Here is a 20371-nt window from a genome sequence, read left to right as displayed (position 1 = left end):
CGTTCCATTTTCCTCTGGGATTCAAGGGTCTTCCCACTCCCCCATAGTTTACAAGATAACAAAGAGGAGGGGAGATCAATTGGCTTTCACAAGATTTCCCAACTCCTGGCTTTTACTGCTGAAGTGAGCACAACAATTTAGGGAGGAGAGGATTTCCCCATCCAGTCACTTTATAATCCCTCTGTTTCGCTCTGCCCTGCATTTTGCCTGCATTTTAATTTAACTAGGAAACTCATGAAAATGAATTCCAGGGTTGGTGCATTCTATTTGTATCCCCCAAGCTACTGAATCACACATATACATTGTAAGTAAGTAAGTAAGTAAGTAAGTAAGTAAATAAATAAATACACATTTGTATTCTTTTCATACAGTTCTTTGAATATGCACTTGTGTTTTGATAAAACACAAATGCAGTATAATCTTGGTACAATGACAAGGGGTTTCAATATCCCCTTCCCCATTCCTGAGAGATTAACAGAGAGAAGTCTGATTCTTCTGTCAATCTCCGTTTTTTTCAGTTTCTCATTTCCCCCCAATCTTAAATCTAGTTTGCCACATTAACATATCAGTTTGTGTGTGTTTAAGAAAAGCCCTCAAAAAATTAGCCAACATTTGAGTGCACATATCTCCTAATGGACACTTTTTAGTATGCAATTTTGCCTGCAAATTTGAAAGAATTCCCCCTCAAATAATGGACTTTTGCATCTTATATTTACTCATATGCATTTTTGTAGAATTTGTTTCTCTGTTTGGAGAATTTCATTGCAAAATTCAGCGTGACTCTCAAAATTTTGCTGTGTTTTGCCCATATATAGTTTCACATAAAAACGCAAACAGAGCTAGATTTCTCCACCTAGCCCTAACTGCATGAGGGAGACAGTGGGATTATACCTGTTGTTGGCCACCTCCCCTAGCACATATTCTGATGTCCCTATCAGTCAAGGTTGACATGTTCAGCATTAACGAGAAAGGGGTGTGTGTGTTTGACCCTGGGATCCCTGGGGAAATCAGGGTTCTTGATAATTTAAAAGAGTCCTAGGTGTATGCAGCTGTATGTGAGACCCTTTCAGAGGTGCCAGGTTGCCCCCAAGGTTGAGGGGGCCTGGAGCACATTGCACATGTATAACATTGCACATGAAGTCATGCACATCTCCTGACACCATTGAGGATGGTGCAGCCTTCTGCTAAACTGCACTGGTCCCCACAGCATCTCCCAATACTGGGCAGGCCAGTGGGACCCTTTCATTTCATTTCACTTTTAATTTGTATACTACCTTTCTATATTACTATACACAAGGTGGTTTACAAGCTGAAGAAACAACAAAATAGACATCAAAAAGCACACACGTTTCTACATCTAATGAATCCAGAAAAGGAATCTTTCTCAGTCCTCTACCTGGACTGCACCTGGGGCCTTCAGCATGTGTTCGTGTGTGTTCCAACACCTCATACCGCAAAGCCAGCTTATCTCGGAGAAATGAGCTTTTGACATCTTTTCCAGCAAGTTGACCATTTCTGCCAGATCTCTTGTTTGCTTGTTCTTAGGCTCTGTTTTTCTGAATGTTTCTCCTTAATACTTTTCACCCTGCATGTGATGTGTAAATCCACATGTGCCCTTAACCACATCCCCCCCCCCTCTCTCTCTCACACACACACACAGTATTATTGTCTCTATTTCATGCTGTTCTTGTCCAAGCAATGTCTCTGCTGTCAGGTTTTTCTATTTCTTTCCTTCTCTTCACCACAGAGATTTGGTTTATTCCATTTAAACCAGCTAACCGAGCCAGAGCTGGGTGGTAATCGATCTCGGAGCCAGTCAATATTTCAGGACTCTGTAGGGAACTAATAAATTCTGAATCACATATTTTCTCTCCCCCACACATCTAGATTTTATTCTCCTCAGCAAACAATGGAAAGGGGCAGAATGAAAACAACCGTAGAGAGAAAATTGAGCTGTGGTCTAGGTGCTCTCCTTGAAGAAATATGAAAATACTCAGCGGAGCCCATCAAAGTTGAATCATGGCTTTCCACTTTTGTTCAGGCCTTCACTGGCAAGGAAAAGGAAGCTTCACATGAGCCATGATGAGGCAGAAAATTCTTACAGAGTTTAAATAGAATCGCTCACATGCTGGACATTCCTTGAAATGCTTCAAATCATCAATCAATCCACTCATCTGTCAAATCAAGGGTACCAAAAAATGATAACCAGTTGTGGTTGGTAGCCATGGGGGCTGCTGGGCTGGAAGGCAGGGATACCCAAAAGTAGGTGGAACCAGAGCTCATGGCAAACAGAACCAACTAATTCTTGTTTTGTCCCCATCCTCTTCCCTGTTGAGTTCTACAAGGGCGATGCTGATATTAAGGAGGAGGAAGTTTCTGTTAAGTATAATTGTTTAATTGTACATTGAAATGTAAAATAACTCTGACTGTGTATTGCTAAAGGGTTTATATTGGAATATTATATTGAGCTAAACTAGGAGTTCTCAAAGTGCCACCAGGTTGATAATTTACTGGTGATGTATCTCTCCTCTCTCACATGCTGCTTTAACCTTAGATCACATGTATAAAGTTGAAAATCGCCATTTTGTGTGAATCTTTGCTCTCTGAAAGCCACCAAAGACAAAGGTGTGCTATTGTCCCCTCTCCTGAAGAGAAATCAGGGCTAGGCTGAAATGGAGTCTGTGCAGAGAGAAAGACCTTCGATTTTAGGTCAGTTTGGAGTTGTTCCATATTTGTATGCTTGGACAAGCATTTAACATCAGGCAACTATCTAAATGTATCATTACTTGGTTTTTGGGTCAATTTGAAGAAAGTTCTGTTAGTAAAGTTTTGGAACCAAATATTTTGGTCTTGACAATTTTGTTCCCTAAGAGGAGTCAGTTTTTATTCATCCCACTGCTTCAAACTGCACAATATTAATATCTTCAATAGTTTCAGTATTAATATCTTCAAATGTTTAAAGGCATTGTGAACATTCATGAGTGTCATAGTGCTCATTTCTCTTCATATAGACTTTTTGTATACAGTTTTTCCTAACTGTATGCAATTCCCCTGATATGCAGTTCTCTGTGTTATTTTCACTAATATATGAAATTTTATGTTCATTTTCTCCTCATATACTCATATAATCACTTCTTCTTTGCCAAGGTAAAGGGGCAGGTTGTGAACAGGAGAGGCTGTTATGGAAAACATCCACTATTGGTTTTGAGTGTTCAACAGAAGTGTTGGAAAACCTGAGATGATTCTCAAGGTGAGTCTGGGTGACTTGTCTTACATCACTAGGAAGATTACCAAACTTACTTTAATTTTTGCTTTGTGGAAAATACCTGCAGTAACTTCCTTTACTACAATAACTATCAAATGTGCTTCTAAATTACATTTGTTTTTACATTTCTGTGTTGCAAACAGCTATTTCAAATTGTATTTATTTCATATATGTGTGTGTGTGTGTGTGTGTGTGTATATATATATATATATATATATATATATATAATCAAAACTCCCTATTACAAAAATAAGTCTTCATATCCCCTAGAAGCTAAGCTTCTCCTTCTTTTTGTCACTGAACATGCAAATGATTTCAGCTTAAATGTCTCAAAAGTAACATTGGTAATAAATAAAAATTATAGGTTTTCCCTTCCTCCAAGTACCACTTAATGAATTCTTAATGTTCATTCCAATTTAATGTAATCAATCTCTTGCTATACCAATGCTGATGATGCAACAGCAACACAATTAGAAAGCTATACATAGTGACAAAATGATGTTTAATTACCTCTGTTTTTAGGATTGATTGCTTAGTGATTGAAGGCTGTCATATATGATTAAGATCTGAAACTACAGTATGGTTTAAAGGTAAAGGTAAAGGACCCCTGACAGTTCCATAAAGAATTAAGCTACTCCTAAACCATACTGGGATGTGGGTGGCACTGTGGTGTAAACCACTGAGCCTTGGGCTTGCCAATCAGAAGGTCGGCGGTTCGAATCCCCACAACGAGGTGAGCTCCCGTTGCTCTGTCCCAGCTCCTGCCAACCTAGCAGTTCAAAAGCACAAAGTGCAAGTAGATAAATAGGTACCACTCCGGCGGTAAGGTAAACAGCGTTTCCATGCGCTGATCTGGCCACATGACCTGGGAAAACTGTCTGCAGACAAACATTGGCTCCCTCTGCCAGAAAAGCGAGATGAGCACCGCAACCCCAGTCGTTCATGACTGGACTTAATTATCAATGTACAAAGAGAGATTTTTAAAGTTTATTAAATGTTTTGGAAGACACAGAAGTTGTCATGAGCATTATCCAGTTCTGTTGCTCTCAAACACCCTAACTTTACACTTAAATCTCTAGTATCAAGGGTATGTATGCACTGCAAAAGCTTATGTGAAAGTTGCACAAGTCAGATCTAATAAACACAACTGTTACTTCGTATGAACTGTATCAGGCTATACCCAACATTTCCATGTTTCTGTTATGGGAGTCTCTCCTTTTCTCCTGCCCAGGAAAGCTTACTTTGGTCTTTTCAGTCAGAAAGTCTTGATTAACTTCAAAGAAACCACAATATTTCATAGTTTGCAGTCTGCATCCACACAGCATTTCTTTCCATTTCCCTGACTGTTAAATTCAGCATTCTATCTGAGTTTTCACACTACAGTGGTACCTCGGGTTACAGACGCTTCAGGTTACAGACTCTGCTAACCCAGAAATAGTACCTGAGGGTTAAGGACTTTACTTCAGGATGAGAACAGAAATCGCGCAGCAGCAGCGGGAGGCCCCATTAGCTAAAGTGGTACCTCAGGTTAAGAACAGTTTCAGGTTAAGAACGGACCTCCGGAATGAATTAAGTTCTTAACCCGAGGTACCACTGTACATCAAAGCCACTTCTGAAAATCTAGCAGACTGTCACCTGTTTAGTGCTCATTTCCATGTTATCTGATTCCAGAAAGAAAAATAAATCCGGTTTCAGACCCCTTAATCTAGTTAATCACAGGAGCAAAGTGACAAAATTTGGGGCAGTATTCTTTGGGGCATACAGTTCTTTCCTGCTGCTTTTCATGGGGGAATTATGGGGGAACAGAAGCGCACATGTGTGGAGAGGGTGAGTGTCCAAAGATGTTCACTAGTCTGGATGAAATGTAGTGTGAAATGCCAACATATTGGTCAAAAGGCCACAGTTCCATAACACAACAGCTACTGCCATGTGAAAGGAATATTAGAAAATGGGACAGAGGTGCTAGCATTATAATCAGGAAAACTAATGTCTGAATGCACCCTTATTCTGTTTTTCCCTCTTGAAGGACCCATACATACTGACCCAAAGCTGCCCAGAGTGGCTGGGGCAACCCAGCCAGATGTGTGGGGTATAAATAATAAAATTATGATTATTACCCATTGGCTGTCAACTGGCTGTTCCAATGTATGATCAAGGAGCGACATGAATTTCCTCATTAAGAAGAGCCTGGCTGCGGAATCAGGCAAAAGGTTCTCCTAGTCCAACATCCTGGTCTTACAGTGACCAATCAGATTACTGTTGTTGTTGTTGTTGTTGTTAATTGAAATTATGATTACCAGTGGCTTTTTACAGTAAAGTGTATTCAAGCAACTTGACAATGAAATACAGCATATAAAAGAAATTAAAACCAGAGAGAATTAAAAGAAACCACCACCCTAACAATACAAGCTATAGAATAATACTCATCCAACAATATATTAATAAAGGCCAAGTCCTAAAAGATGAGGAGCCAACATCAATTAAGGAGTCAACATCAATTAAGTGATGGTTGGGGTAAACAAAAAAGTCTTAGCCTAGCACCTTAGAACTGACAGAGAAGCAGCAGGGGCATCTCCCTAGGAAGAGCATTCCATAGACAGTCATCACCAGCATAGGCCTTGGCAATATGCCACCCTGTGCAAGACCATTTGACGCCTTCTCCCCAGCCATCGTGGCTCTGGCTTAAGTCAGGCTTTGGGAAGGAAGCACAAGGCTCTGGCAGAGTCTAAGAGCCCTCCCACCTCCTTCTCAAAGCTTGGTTAGCACTTGCCTGGCTTTGAGGAGGACTCTATGACACTGATGCTCCATGAATTTGTCTAATCTCCTTTTAAAGCCATCCGCGTTGGTAGCCGTCATGGCTTCTTGCAGGAGCAAATTCCATAGTTTAACTATGCATTATGTGAAGAAGCCCTTCCTTTCATCTCCCAACATTCAGTCTCATTGGACGACCCCATTGGAAGAGGAATGGACAGGGCAAGAATCTATTGCTAGAACTGATACTAACTAAGAACTAGAAGACATAGAGGCTATGGAGGCCAACGCTTTGGGGCAGTTGGTTGAGCTATTGAACTGCCAAAACTGTATCTGTGGTTGCATGCAGGTCTGCAGAACATGTGAAACCAGATTCAAGGAAGGCACAAGACATACACATGATGAAGACAGTACAAGACTTCCACTTGTTGCTGGCATGATGGAAATCAGCAAATGGGAAATGGGATTTTCAGACACTTTGCTTCTGTGCCTTTAAGAATATTATGAGATGCAGGAATTTAGCAGGAGAAGCTTATTTTTCTGGTGTGTAGGTAAAGCAATGGGGACGGTGGAACTTCACCCGATTAATTTCCATGTTTTTGAATGGATAGGAGCCTTGTCAGCAGGAAAAGGTGACCCTCACAGGTACAGATGCACTCAGCACACCTCCGTAAAGGTCATCAATGAATGAAACCAACCAAATGATGATAGATGTAATGAATATAGAAAGATTCCAAACAGAATGATCTCTTTTTATTTGCTGGTGCTTTTTTTAATTAATTAATATTCTGGTGATGGCAAAATGGATGAAACAGAGTCAAAGCTTATGCAGCAAAACTCACAAAACAAATCGGCAAGTAAAAAATAAAGGTGACACCATCAATGCACAGCATGCACATCAATGAATACTTACATAAATGTCTGCACCATAAAATCCATCCTGGTAAACAACACTGCAAGGATGCACACACAAAGAAGAACATCCATATTAGTGCATTTCCACATGCAAATACTACCAACCCCAGAACTCTCAAGGTTAGTCTCATCATGAGAACAAAAACAAGAAATCAAACCAAAATACACACACACACACACACACACACTACACACATATACATACATATACATACATATAGATAGATAAATTGATTTATATAAGTATATATAAATATGTTCAAGGTGGGACACTTCACATTAATTATGGATGCTGGAGGGTCATCACTCCCCATCTATTACAGTGGTACCTCGGGTTATGAACTTAATTCATTCCAGAGGTCTGTTCTTAACCCGAAAACGTTCTTAACCTGAGGCGCACTTTCGCTAATGAGGCCTCCTGCTGCTGCTGTGCCACTGGCGTACAATTTCCTTTCTCATCCTTGGGCAAAGTTCTCAACCCGAGTTAGCGGAATCTGTAACCCGAAGTGTTTGTAACCTGAAGCGTTTGTAACCTGAGGTACCACTGTATAAGGAAAACTGTGCTCCTTAACATTTACCTGTATTTGGAACAGGGTGAGCCTATCATCTTAATCCCACATTCTGCCATCATATCCAGCTTAGCTCTGAAACTAGTGCAAACTTATTTGTGATGGTCCTATGAACTGTGTATTATTTATATCTCTGAAGTATTTATAATTCACTCATCACCAAAAAGTGCCAGGCAGCGATATACACAGTTCAAAATTTGAAAACAACAATGCATTCACTAAAACAAAATGAGCACCTGTGGTCCATTCTCTTGATTCAGATGGCACAGATATCTAGAACTGGGTGCCACCAGAGGTGGATTTAGGGGAGTGTGACCGGTTTGCACTGGGTGCAGAGCCTCGGGGATGCCACAACTATTATCTAGAATGGAGTGTGAGAGGCAGGAGGAGGCACTGAATTTGGGCATCACACAGGGCACCACTGAAATTTGAGACAGGGCCAAACACTCTGGAACCCCACAAGTCAGAATTGAGGCAGAAATCACTCAGTGCCATTCTCTGAAAGCACCATTGTAGCTAGGATTGGAATAACTGCTGCACAGTGGCCCCAACAATCAGTCTTAGGGTGGTGCAGGAAGACATCACAGCCAACAGTATCAAAAGCTGCTGAGAGGTCAAGGAGAATCAAGAGCATTGCAGTCTCCTTGTCCCTCTCCTGACAATCAGGGCATAAATTAGGGTAGAATCAAGGAAACCTATTTTGGAGCTAGTAGCATATAATGTCACTTAGATCAGATGTGGCTTTTAGCCTGCTAGATGTTTGTTTTTGTTGTTACATGCATATCCCATCTCTCTCCCACCATTGAAACTTAAGACAGTGTCAGCCTCTCTCGGTATCTGGGAAGGTGTGGGCAAGGGGGAGGGACAATGGTATGACTCCCCACCCAAGAGCTCTCCTTATATGCAAGCAACTTGAGTTGCTAGGACATACACACACACACACACAGAGAGAGAGAGAGAGAGAGAGGAATGGGGTTGTTCATTTCATGTTAGCTTGTTTCCAGTGATGTTTTGAAATTTTTATTTTTTTATTTTTGGGGGTTATGCTGAACATTTTATAGAATGAAGGGTGGTCTAAAAGTGAAATAAAATATTTTGATAGTTCTCTCCCTCAAAACAATTGTTTTATTCAAATGCAAATTTATACAGAAGTAATTTGATTATTAATTACCTGAATAAAAACTAAGACAATTGTTTCCCCCTCTTTACTTTCTTCATCGGTTATATGAATAACAAAACCAAACTGCATGTAGAGCTTTTGGCTTGCCTTAATCCAATTTCATCCACCCGGCATCCCAAAAGAAACCACACTCCAAAACATCACCAGGCTGAATGCATTGTCTAGATAAGTTTTTCACTAATGCTCTGCTAACACACACACAAAAAAATCTAAGAATTATCCACAGGAAAACACATTTTGCAGATAGAGGGGGAAAATTTCTGCCTTGAGTAGTCAGGACTTCAGGTTATAGGATCTTGGGCCCCAAAGGAAAGGGGAGTAGAGATTGCTGATGCTCACTTATTTGTCCCATGTCATTCCAGTTATTATCACATATTCACTGATGATTTTAGTTCACAAATAACATGTAACTGATTATGCCCCCTCCATATTTGCTTTGTGTTTCCTTTGTACTGAAATGAATGGTGCAGAATCACATAATAGCAATGTAATTATTTAAGTTATGTAATTGTGCCTCAGCAGAAAGCAAGACAAATAATGTAGTTTTTGGCAGAAGATGAACTGTAACGGAATGAAAACAGCGATGCATGCAACAAATGCAGGGCAGAATGGAAAATGATGCCATCTTACATCCTTGGCTGAGAGTGGAGTTTCAAGAAGTATGGCCACCAGTGCAAAAGAAAGCAGTGAAGGGCTGATTCTGGCCTTCTGCAGAGGCCCTGATTCGAGTACCTCTTTAGCAGAGATACATGGTGCATCCACAACCGAGAGGCACCAGATGAAGACATTATTTGCACAAACATTGTAAATTTTAGAGCATTTTTTTGTGGGGGTGTCTTTTGTCTTGTGGCGTCTTTTGTTTTGTGCATTTATTGGTTTTAAATCAATGGGTAGGCAAACTAAGGCCCGGGGGCTGGATCCGGATTTAGCCTTCTAAATCCGGCCCGCGGATGGCCCGGGAATCAGCGTGTTTTTACATGAGTAGAATGTGTGCTTTTATTTAAAATGCATCTCTGGGTTATTTGTGGGGCATAGGAATTTGTTCATCCCCCCCCCCCAAAGTATAGTCTGGCCCCCCACAAGGTCTGAGGGGCAGTGGACTGGCCCCTTGCTGAAAAAGTTTGCTGACTCCTGATTTATACTTTTGTTACATAGCTCTGAAAACTGTTAAGAAATCTTATAAATGAGGAATGGGTGGAACTTCAAACCTGGGGGACCAATTGTGGCCCTCAGGCCTCTCTATCCAGCCCTCAGCCTCCAGGTTATAGCCACTTCCCAGTCACACCGCAGTCCAGCCTGGCTGGAACTCTTGAATTCTAATGATGCCTCTTGCTTTCCTGGACAGAGCAGATGGAAAAGGCTGGTTGTTAGTATGTGGATGTGGAGAATAAAGCTAGGCACAGAAAGGTAACACTTATATTCATTGCTCCATGTACTTTTGCATCTACACACACACACACACACACACACACACCACTGGCATGTGAACCCTGGAACATTGCCAAGAGGGGAATGGCCTTCAGCTCTTGGGCTTAGGAAGGTTTCTCCATCCATGCTTCAAAGCATTTAAATAAATCAAACAAAAGTCTGATGAGATGGACTTTCAGCTTGAAATGGGGTGAGGGTGGGGAGATACATATGGGAGTTTTTAAAAAACGCTGAAATATATGTTTTTATGCTGTTTGCTTTCATGCTGCTCCCCTGTGTTTTATTGTTGATCTTCATATATGTTTAATTCACTTTTATTCTTGCTTGTAAGCTGCTTTAAGAACTCTCAAAGCAGATACCAATACTTAGAAAAATTAATAACACTGGAACACAGGAAAGTGCCTTGTACTTAAGTCAAACTTTTGGTCCCTGTAGCTCAGTAGGGTCAACACTGACTGGCAGCAGCTCTCCAAGGTTTCAGACAGGAAAGCCTCACCTAGGCTTACCTGGAAATGGAAGAAACTGAGCTTCTGCATCCAAGTAATGTACATGGCCTATAAGCTACATCTCTTCCCCCTAAATTTTTGCTATAAGGAAAAGCTGTAGGCATTTGCAGCTCTTTCCCAGGTTCAGCGTTGTCTAGATAACTATGACTATTGACTTTCACCTCCCTCTCAGCTTTCCTATAATGCCATGGCCACTCATCCCAACAAGAAGGTTGGGAAGAAAAGAGACCAAAAGATTTTTGAAACTAGGGGCATTATTACAGATGCTTTCTGAAGTATTCTTCTTACCGCGTGTGCAACTGACATGCCCCAAATTGTAATTCTACAATTTTGCAAGGGCGTAGTTGCCTTTTGATGCTTTTGAATTATGGTGCTAGAGGAGACTCTTGAGAGTCCCATGGACTGCAAGAAGATCAGACCTATCCATTCTTAAGGAAATCAGCCCTGAGTGCTCACTGGAAGGACAGATCCTGAAGCTGAGACTCCAATACTTTGGCCACCTCATGAGAAGAGAAGACTCCCTGGAAAAGACCTTGATGTTGGGAAAGATTGAGGGCACAAGGAGAAGGGGACAACAGAGGACGAGATGATTGGACAGTGTTCTCGAAGCTACCAGCATGAGTTTGATCAAACTGCAGGAGGCAGTGGAAGACAGGAGGGCCTGGCGTGCTCTGGTCCATGCGGTCACGAAGAGTCGGACAAGACTAAACGACTAAACAACAACAAGTTGCCTGGAAGTCTAGCATAGCTCTGCTTCTACGAGGGCATCCAATCTGCAGATGGAGTGTCTTTAGTGCACCTTGTCCTAAGCACCCATTTCTTAGCACAGTCACTCTTAATGCCTGCCCATGTTTAATCTGCCCCAAACCAGAATTGCAATGCTGACTTTATCACTGTTAACAGAAAAAGGGAGGAAAATATGTGATGGAGTGTGAAGTTCTGAAAACAACATATTGTATATTATGTAATTATATTTTGCAACTGTTTCCAACATTCCATCAAATATTGCTTTCTCAGTATAGTAATCGCCCATCTGTTCTCCATTTGCTAAAATGGTTTCCCCATATCTCAAGATGACTATTATGACTTTTTTTTTTCTTTGCCAGGAGAAAGTTTTAAGAATTGGTAGTTGGGAAGGTTTAAATTCTCCAAGTCAATTTTGTAAAAAACTCACACCACGATTCCTTCTGAAGATAAGCAGAAAATATACTGATGGCACTTAATAAGACCTCATAAATGAGATACAGGAGACCAAATCAAAATTTGTTCTGGATTGTTTTATTTGATGTTTAGCTGTGTTGTAAATTGCCTTGAATTTTTTTTATTAAAAATATAAAGTGCTATAGACAGGAAGTAAATAATAATAGTTGTAGTAATAATAGTAGTAGTAATAATAAATAAATAAATAAATAAAGCACACACTTTGCATGCAGAAGGTCCCAGGTTCATTCCACAGCATCTCCAGGTAGGCTTGGCAGAGGCCCCTATTTAAAATATTGGAGAGCAGCTGCCAGTCACTGTAAACAATATTGATCCAGATGGACCTGTGGTCAGACTCAGTATAAGGTGCTTACTATGCTCCTGTATTCCTCTTCCTCCCCAGTCACCCCCAAACTGCTTGTGACCAGAGGCAGAGCTAGCTGCTCCGACACCCGGAGCGGTGTACATGCTGTGCACCAAGGGGTGGGGCTAGCCACCTGTGGGGGCGGGGCTAGCATCCCAGGGGGGTGGGGTGGCAATGTCACCCCCGCTCAGGGATGACACCCGGGGCAAAATGCCCCCACCGCACCCCCTTCCTCTGCCAGTGCTTGTGACAGCTACTTTTGAGTTCAAATCAAACTTCTGTAGAAAGTAGCTTTTCCTACTTTTGAAAGCTGACTGTGAAGCTTAGAACATTGACCTTCCAGCTTTAGCTGAACCCAGGAGCAGCTGTCATGAGCTGCAGACAAAATGCAATGATGGGGATGCAGCTGGATTCACCACTTGTAGGTCCTTTGCACTAAATTTCTTCCTTAGGAGCAGAGGATGATGCCTCATCCTGTGTCAGACCAAGGGGCCGTGTACCTCAACAATGTCCCCATTGACTGGCAGTGGCTCTCTTAAGGTTTCAGGCAGGAGATATTCCTAGCCTTATCTGGATATGCTGGGAGTTGAACCCGGGACCTTCTGAATTCAAAGCAGATGCTCTGCCACTGAGCTATGACTCTTCCTAGAAGCTGTCTTATAATGAGTCAGATAAGTTACCCATCTAGCTGAATAATGTCTACAGTGACTGACAGTGGCTGTCCAAGGCTTGAGACAGGTACTGCTCCCACCTTTGTGGAGAGATGCCCGGGATTTACCCAAAACATAGTCATTGTGTCAAGTAGCCATTGATAGCTCTATCCCCCAAGAATTTGTTTAATCATTTTGAAGCCATCCAAATTGTTTCCCCTCTTAACACCAGTAATGAGTGGTGAGGGCTTGTAGCTCTACATAAATAGGTCCCAACATTCTGTTACACACTACTGTGACCAAGAACCAGAACACAGAGTGGGACCAGATAGGTAAAAGTAGCCTCAATTATCAAAGTCACCAAAGTCTGGGAGCAGGTCTATTGTCCTCTGATCCACTTGGATGGGAGAAAATTAAATGTGCCTTTTGAGGATTCTGTGTAAAATTTGCCTCCTGCATCCCTAACAGTGGGTGTGTCTGCATTTTGGAATATACTGTCCTCTCCCCATGCCCAGATCTTTTGCAGGGTACAGACTCTGCGCACACACACACACACACACACACATTTTGCTGCTAATATCAAAAACACTAATAATAAATCAAAGCCCTTAGGGTTGTGAGTCAACTTTCACTTTGCTGGATTCCACCCCTCCGCCCCGCAAAAAAGAAAGAAAAAGATTTAAAGTGTTATTCAACCTTCTCACTAACCAGATGTTTGCAATCATCCAAAAATACATCTCTACCTCTGTGAATTTTCCCTTTCCTTTCCTTCTCTCTCTCTCTTTTTCCACCAGTGTTCCTTCTCAAGGGGAATTTACATAACAACATGGGACGCGCAAAATGCTTTAAAGCTCCCAACCATGACAGTGCAAATTACTATCATTTGTCAGCCCTGTGCGCAAGGTGCTCCACTTCAGGCAACGGAGATGGGTGGCTTGCTGTGTGGTGTGTGTGTGTGTGTGTGTGTGTGTGTGTAGAGATGGCATCATCATGCATAGCACTCACAAATGCTCGGTTGCCTCTCTCTCTCCTTTTCTGGGGAGGTGGCAAAAGAGGGCAGGAGAAGGCAGCATCAATGGCCAAACGGAGTCCCAAGGGTCTACTTACCCGCCATAAGCCGGGATGGGAGGAGGGGGTGCTGCGGCGCGAAATGTGTTGTAGACGGTGCGGCCTCTGCCTCTGAGATGTGCTCCTCTGTACGCGGCGGCAGCAGTAGCGGCAGGGTATGGGAAACCCGGCACTGGAGGGAAAGGCAAATCAGAAAGGAAGAGAATAAACAGAGAGCCGGAAGGAACCCCGAGGGTCAACTGGTCCAACCCCCTGCAATGCAAGAACATCCATCCTTCAGTTCTGTGTCACCAAAAAGAAAAAGAGCTATAGCTCAATTCAGGACTGGGAGGCTATAGTCCAGAAGTTAGAGCATCTGCCTTGCATGCAGAAAGTCCCAGGTTCAATTCTAAGCATCTCCAGATAGAACTAGGAAGTGTAGAGAACACTGAGTTATAAATAAATTAAAAAGTTAAAAAAATTGTCCAGTAGAGACAAACTAGGTTTGTTCTGAATATAAGCTTTCATGTGCATGCACACTTCTTCAGATACCTACCTTATACCCAGAACAAACTTAGTTGGTCTCTAAGGTGCTACTGGACAATTTTTTAATTTATTTCAACTGCGTCAGACCAACATGGCTACCTGCCTAAATCTGATTCAGTATAAGGCAGCTAGCCAGGTTCCTAGATGCACTCATATATAAATATCCAACTGGTACTTGCTTAGAGGGATGAGAGACCAGACCAGAGCTGCATTTGGGAGGAAGTTTATTCCATTTTCCCAGCGTTTCCCTAACTCTTAACTTCCGCGTTATATTTGATCTTTCACATGACGTAAAAGTCACTTTTGGAAAACTAAAGGAATAGAGAACATTTCCATTTTATTTCATGTTGGGGCGGGGGGGGGGATCCATTTGCAGCCCCTTTAAGCCAGAAAATCAAAAGAATAAAGTGACAAAATTAGGGGCGGCACACCAACGTACAGTTCTTCCCTGCTGTTTTCACGGAGGAATTATGGGGGGACAGCAGCAGGACTGTGTGGAAAGGGTGAGGAGGTAGCAATATTGTTGGGTGGCATTTGTCCTTGTGTCATACCACACCCACTTGTGTGAAAGAAATTTAGTGTGACATGCTGTTATATCGGTCCAAAAGCCACAATTATATAATGCAACAGGTGCTGCAGTGTGAAAGGAAATTAGAAAATGGGACAGATTCCCCACATCTGAATGTCCCCGAGGTCATAAAGTGTGTGTGTGTGTGGGGGGGAACCTCAGTTATATCAAGTCAGGCTCTTATCTGTTGTAGTAGGAACTAGGGATGAGGGAGCAATATGCTTTCCCCTTCACATTCTAATTCACACTTCTAGAAACTCTGCTCAAACAGAAACACAGGAATCATATCCTGAAAAATTTGCACTCCTCTGAATTTATATGCATATGCCAACCCCCCAAAGATACAAAAATCATATTAGGGAAATGGCTTTCAGAAAACGTGTATATTAGGAGAAATATGCTCCAAAACACTCATAAGTTTTCATAAGTCCCCCGCTCCCATGCTTTTTATATTGCAAAGTGATTTAAAACCGCTGAACTGAATTTAAAATGGGGTGTGTGCGTGACAAACTGAGAGAAACCAAAATAAACATTCACCCATCTTTAGCAGAGGTACTGCTGCTCTACATGAGTTAGAACAGGGGTGGGTAACATGGGGCCCTGCAAAATGGTGGTTTGTGGCCACTGAAACTGGTAGGGCAGAAGGCAGGAAAGCCAACAGTAGGTGGCGCCAGAGCCAGCAACCAGGAGAACCCACCAACTCTAGTTTTGTCCCAATCCTCTTCCTTGCTAGGGTCTCCAAGGGCAACACTGAGACTAAGGATTTTTAAATGTAGTTTCTTTTCTCATTAATTGGTTGAGACTGTTCAGGAAAAATACGGAAGGAATTTCTAGCACCACACTGGTCTATATAATTGCAGAGTTAGAATAAGCCAATGGAGACTGGGTTTTGCAACAAAGACCTTTTAAGCCACATTCACACCAGACATTTAAAGCACTATGATTCCACTTTAAACCATTATGGCTTCCCCCAAAATAATTCTGGGAGCTGTAGTTTTTAAAGGTGATGAGCATAGTTTCAGAGACCCCTACTCCTGTCCCAGAGCCACAGTTTTAAGAGGTGCTTAACCATCAATCCCTCTTCACAAGGAACTCTGGGAATTGCAGCTCTATGGTGGAATTAGGGCTCCTCTAACAACTCTCAGCACCCTTAATAAAATACTTCCCAGAATTCTTTTGAAGAAATCCTGACTGTTTAAAATGGCATCATCATGCTTTAAATGTATGGTATGAATGTGGCCATTGAGTATTTCACGAAATGAGAGCTTACCACTGTGCTCACGCCTGAACTGCAAACAAACGCCAATTCATCCCAAGTGATATTAATAAATAGCTAATTTTATTCCCATTCATTTTCTTATTAAATGAGATAAAAATTGTGTAGAAGGCTATTAGATGGCATATTTTAACACACATAAGTTTGGCGGGGGAGCCCGAAATGCAGAATGAAGGATGTTTATCTCTCAACACCAGAAATTCCCTTAGTTGAGATGTGTATTATAAACTGTATATTTAAGTTTTGAAGCTCAGGGATAGATGACAAAGTCGCAGATGCAAAACCCAACAGGGGGGCAGATTTCCCCATCAAAGCCATAAAAACATACAGCCCTTTTAATGGCCAATTATTCCTTGCATCCCAGCTCTAATTTGGATTTGCATAAGAGCGCCATATGCCAAAAGAAAGGTGCGCCGTCAAAATGGATGAATGAATCTCTCTTCTCATTACTCTGCCTCTCTTCTCCCCATGCATCAGCCGCTGTGACAACTTCCCATCATGAGTCTTGTGATACTTCCTTCAGGAAAGCATGTGACTTAAGTCTGCAATGGAAGGACGGGAAACCTATGGGTCTGATGAAGGAGAAATCCCATTTTCTTTGCTTTTTAGTGAGAAACCACCTAATTTGCATTTCTAGAATCAATAAGGTAACCAAAACACAACTAGTCTTTGAAATCTGCCTTTCTCTGAATTTTGTGATCTAGTTTTCCAACCAATGTAAGCATACATTTTCTTCATTAGAGAAAGTTGCGTACAGACTAGATTATATTCGGGAAATTTGCTTGCCAAAGTAGTAAAAATGATGAGTGTGCATATGGAAAAAAATGCATTAAAATGCTGAAAAAATGCCATGAGGTATAATAATAATAATAATAATAATAATAATAATTGCTGCTATGAATAGAGAATGGAATTTACGGTTTTAAAAATGAGAAACCAAAATTGACAGATTTGTCCAACTCTGTTTCAAGAAGTGAAAATCTGGGTCTATTTTTAAGGAAAAGAGGCAAAAACAGTACTGCCGATGTGGGTTGCCATATCTCTGGATTTTCCAGGGGCATTTTGCTGATTTCCGCCCATACACTGCTTCTGAATGCAGTATTCTAGGTATGTCCAGGAAATTCCAGACATATGGCAACCCTATCCAAGTCTAACTGTGGCACCCAGATGTTACAATCGGAACTAAATATATCAAGAACTAAATAAATCAACACCAGAGTGCAGAGGTGTCACTTCAGCATATGATAAGCTGTACAATGAAGATTCCGTATGCATTTTTTGGGGGAGGAAAGTCCACAACTTAGGGGGTCCAGAGAGAATGTCCTCTCCTAGGACCCCCTCCCCCAAACTCTGAGGGCATTGGAACTACCAAGAGTACAATAGGGCCCTCTCTGTTGATCTTAATACCTGAGAAGGGCTGTAGGGAAGGATACGGTCTTTCAGATATTTGGGGCCTAAGTCATTTGGGCCCCGGATAGCATCCAAGTTCCCATGTATCCATGGGAACTACATTTTCCACAGTTCTAATCATTTGTGGGTGCTGCATATGATTGTGGCAGTATCTAGAGCAGCCTTTCTCAACCTTGTGTGCCCAGAAGTTGTTGGACTACAACCCCCATTATCCCTAGCTAGCAGGACCAGTGGTCAGGGATGATGGGAGTTGTAGTCCACCCAGGCAAAACCTGAGACTCCACCATAGCAGGCCCATGCACTGCAAAACCCCTCTCTTGCTCTTCGTGACCCACCCATTGCAAATGCAAAATCCCTCTAATACTCCTCCTCCAAGCCCCACCCAACGCTCTACACACATCCTGTGATAACTCTCGCTCTCGGCTCTCCTCTTAATGGGCCCACATAAACTCCCGCTCAGACTCTTGCTCTCCTCCTCCCACTGGAACCACCCTCTGCCTGAACAGTTTTGAGGAGGAGGCGGTTGAGCTCAAATATAGTCATACTTCGTGCTGCATCCGCTTCATGTTGCGTCTTTTCACGTTACGTTCCGCAGCAACCCGGAAGTACTGGAACGGGGTACTTCCAGGTTTCACCGCTCGCAAAGGTGCAGAAACGCTAAATTGTGCTTCGCACCTGCGCAGAAGCACCAAATTGCGCCGCGCGCCTGCACAGTCACAGCGCTTCGAGTTGCGGGCATTTCACATTACGGATGGGCCTATGGAACAGATCCCATCCGTAACACGAGGTGTACATGAAAAAAGGCATCCCGTTTGAAGTCCAAACAGGACAGGGACACTTTTCTCCCCTCCCCGCAAAAGGGTGATCACATTTGTCTAGGGACAGGTGGCAACCCTAGGGTAGGGAAGTGGTTTCCACTGAATTTGGGCCTGCTATTTGACAAACGTATGGGCAGCATTCAGCAAAATATAGGCCCTTCAAATTATTTTTTGCTTGGGGTGTGTGTGTTCGTGTTCTACACTTCCTTTAATGGACCATGCACATTCCTTTAATGGACCCAGCAGCATATTGCTTCCCTCATCAAGTGATGGACATTCACACACAAAACAGTGATCACCGATCAATTGCAGACAAATTAAATGAAGTACTTGCATGCAGGAACCAATCCCAATCTTTCACAGATCCTGTATATGTGTGTGGATTTCCTGCTGTCTTAATTGAGTAGAAGCATGCTTTCTTCTATTTCCCTTTTCCATGTTTTTCAGGATTACTGAAACAGTCATTAATTTGCCATTGTTCTAAACTCCACATCGATATTAAACAGGGTTGTTTAACGAATTTTGGACAAACACTTTCTTACAGGCCATTCTCATTTGAAATTCATTGAAAAGAAAAACACACGCACTCACGCACACACACAAACACACAAAATCTCTAATTAATGTACAAGTTTAATCATCATTCCCCACACGGAAGAGTAATTTTTCACTGTTCATTTGCTTGGTGTAATCTCCGAACTGACATAACAGAAAAGCAATAGCCTATAAATCTGTTCCCATTTGTTCCTTTAATATTCATATTGCATTGAACTACAGCTGCTTGTTGCTGAAGTCTATTACAACATGCAAAAGTGTCGATAAAATATTATGAAAGACAAGATGTATTTGCTGTGTGGTGGCGTCTGCCATTTATTTTTCAAAGGGATGATAAATGGCTTGCGAATTGTCCCTTTGCTTGCTGCTGACGGGGTGATGATTAGTGATTAATTACCTTGCCCCAAATTGACAGGGCACAAGGAAATTGACACAGCCCTGATTAATTAACTTTTTCTCTTTCTTTTTTTAAAGGGAAGATGGTTACAAAAAAAAATGCACAAAACCAATTGAATGGTAGCATGAATTATGGAAAGGCAAAGTTGAAAGTCAAAGGCATTATTAGCCCCAGTGTTCTGGGGCTGGGAGCATTTTCGTGGATAAGATTTGCTTCAAGCTAAAATGGAATGTGTGAAATAGACCACAGATCACCAGGGACCTTCTTAATTCAGACACTGAGTAGGCTAGATTTTAAAAAAAATAAAATCATTTATGCAAAGGCAGGGGACATTTTTTCGCCCAAGTGTGGCATTCCCTTGTGGGCAGCCTTCTGATTCCCCAGTGGCAGGGCCGGGCAAGGCCAGATGCAAAAGTCAACAGAGCAATGGATGTATTTTTCACCTTCTCTACAGTAGGCTAGTTTCTACACATATTCACACCTTGCTTTATATCCTCCATCCAAGACATTATCAGAACTCAAAGACACATTGCAGCCAGGCAAAAAAGGAAAGCAGGGTGTGAAACAGGATCAGTGTGGTGCATGGTCTGTGAAGAGTCCTGAGGGCCAATCAGAGAGGCCTGGGGGGCATAGTCATACTCTGAGACTGAGGCTCCTCAGCCTTTATATAGTACAGTCATACCTTGGGTTACAGGTGCTTCAGCTTGCATTTTTTCAGGTTACGGACTGCCGAAACCCGGAAGTACTGGAACGGGTTACTTCCAGATTTTGGCGGTTGTGCATGCGCAGAAGCACCAAATCATAACCCGCACGCACGTAGACACACTGCTGTGGGTTGCGAATGCTGCGGGTTGCAAACATGCATACCGCACGGATCATGTTCACAACCCGAGTGTCCACTGTACATCTATGCAGCGGCGTTGCAT

General features: G+C 42.2%; 1 protein-coding gene across 36 annotated transcripts in view; it reads right to left on the bottom strand.

Moving 5' to 3' along the window:
• Positions 1-20371, bottom strand: part of RBFOX1 (RNA binding fox-1 homolog 1) — a 1496801-nt gene that overhangs the window by 49510 nt on the left and 1426920 nt on the right. For 32 of the 36 annotated variants that reach the window (XM_080981485.1, XM_080981488.1, XM_080981482.1 and 29 more), the window contains 2 exons: positions 13936-14068; positions 6930-6969 (listed from right to left, as the gene is read on the bottom strand). In XM_080981485.1, coding sequence (XP_080837611.1) covers positions 6930-6969; positions 13936-14068 — 173 coding nt within the window. The remainder of the gene's footprint in view (positions 1-6929; positions 6970-13935; positions 14069-20371) is intronic. The other 4 variants (XM_080981483.1, XM_080981514.1, XM_080981489.1 and 1 more) reach the window with 1 other exon arrangement.

Source organism: Podarcis pityusensis, assembly GCF_964106645.2.
Source record: "Podarcis pityusensis genome assembly, chromosome: 14".
Lineage (NCBI taxonomy): Eukaryota > Metazoa > Chordata > Lepidosauria > Squamata > Lacertidae > Podarcis > Podarcis pityusensis.
This window is presented reverse-complemented; position numbering and strand designations above follow the sequence as displayed.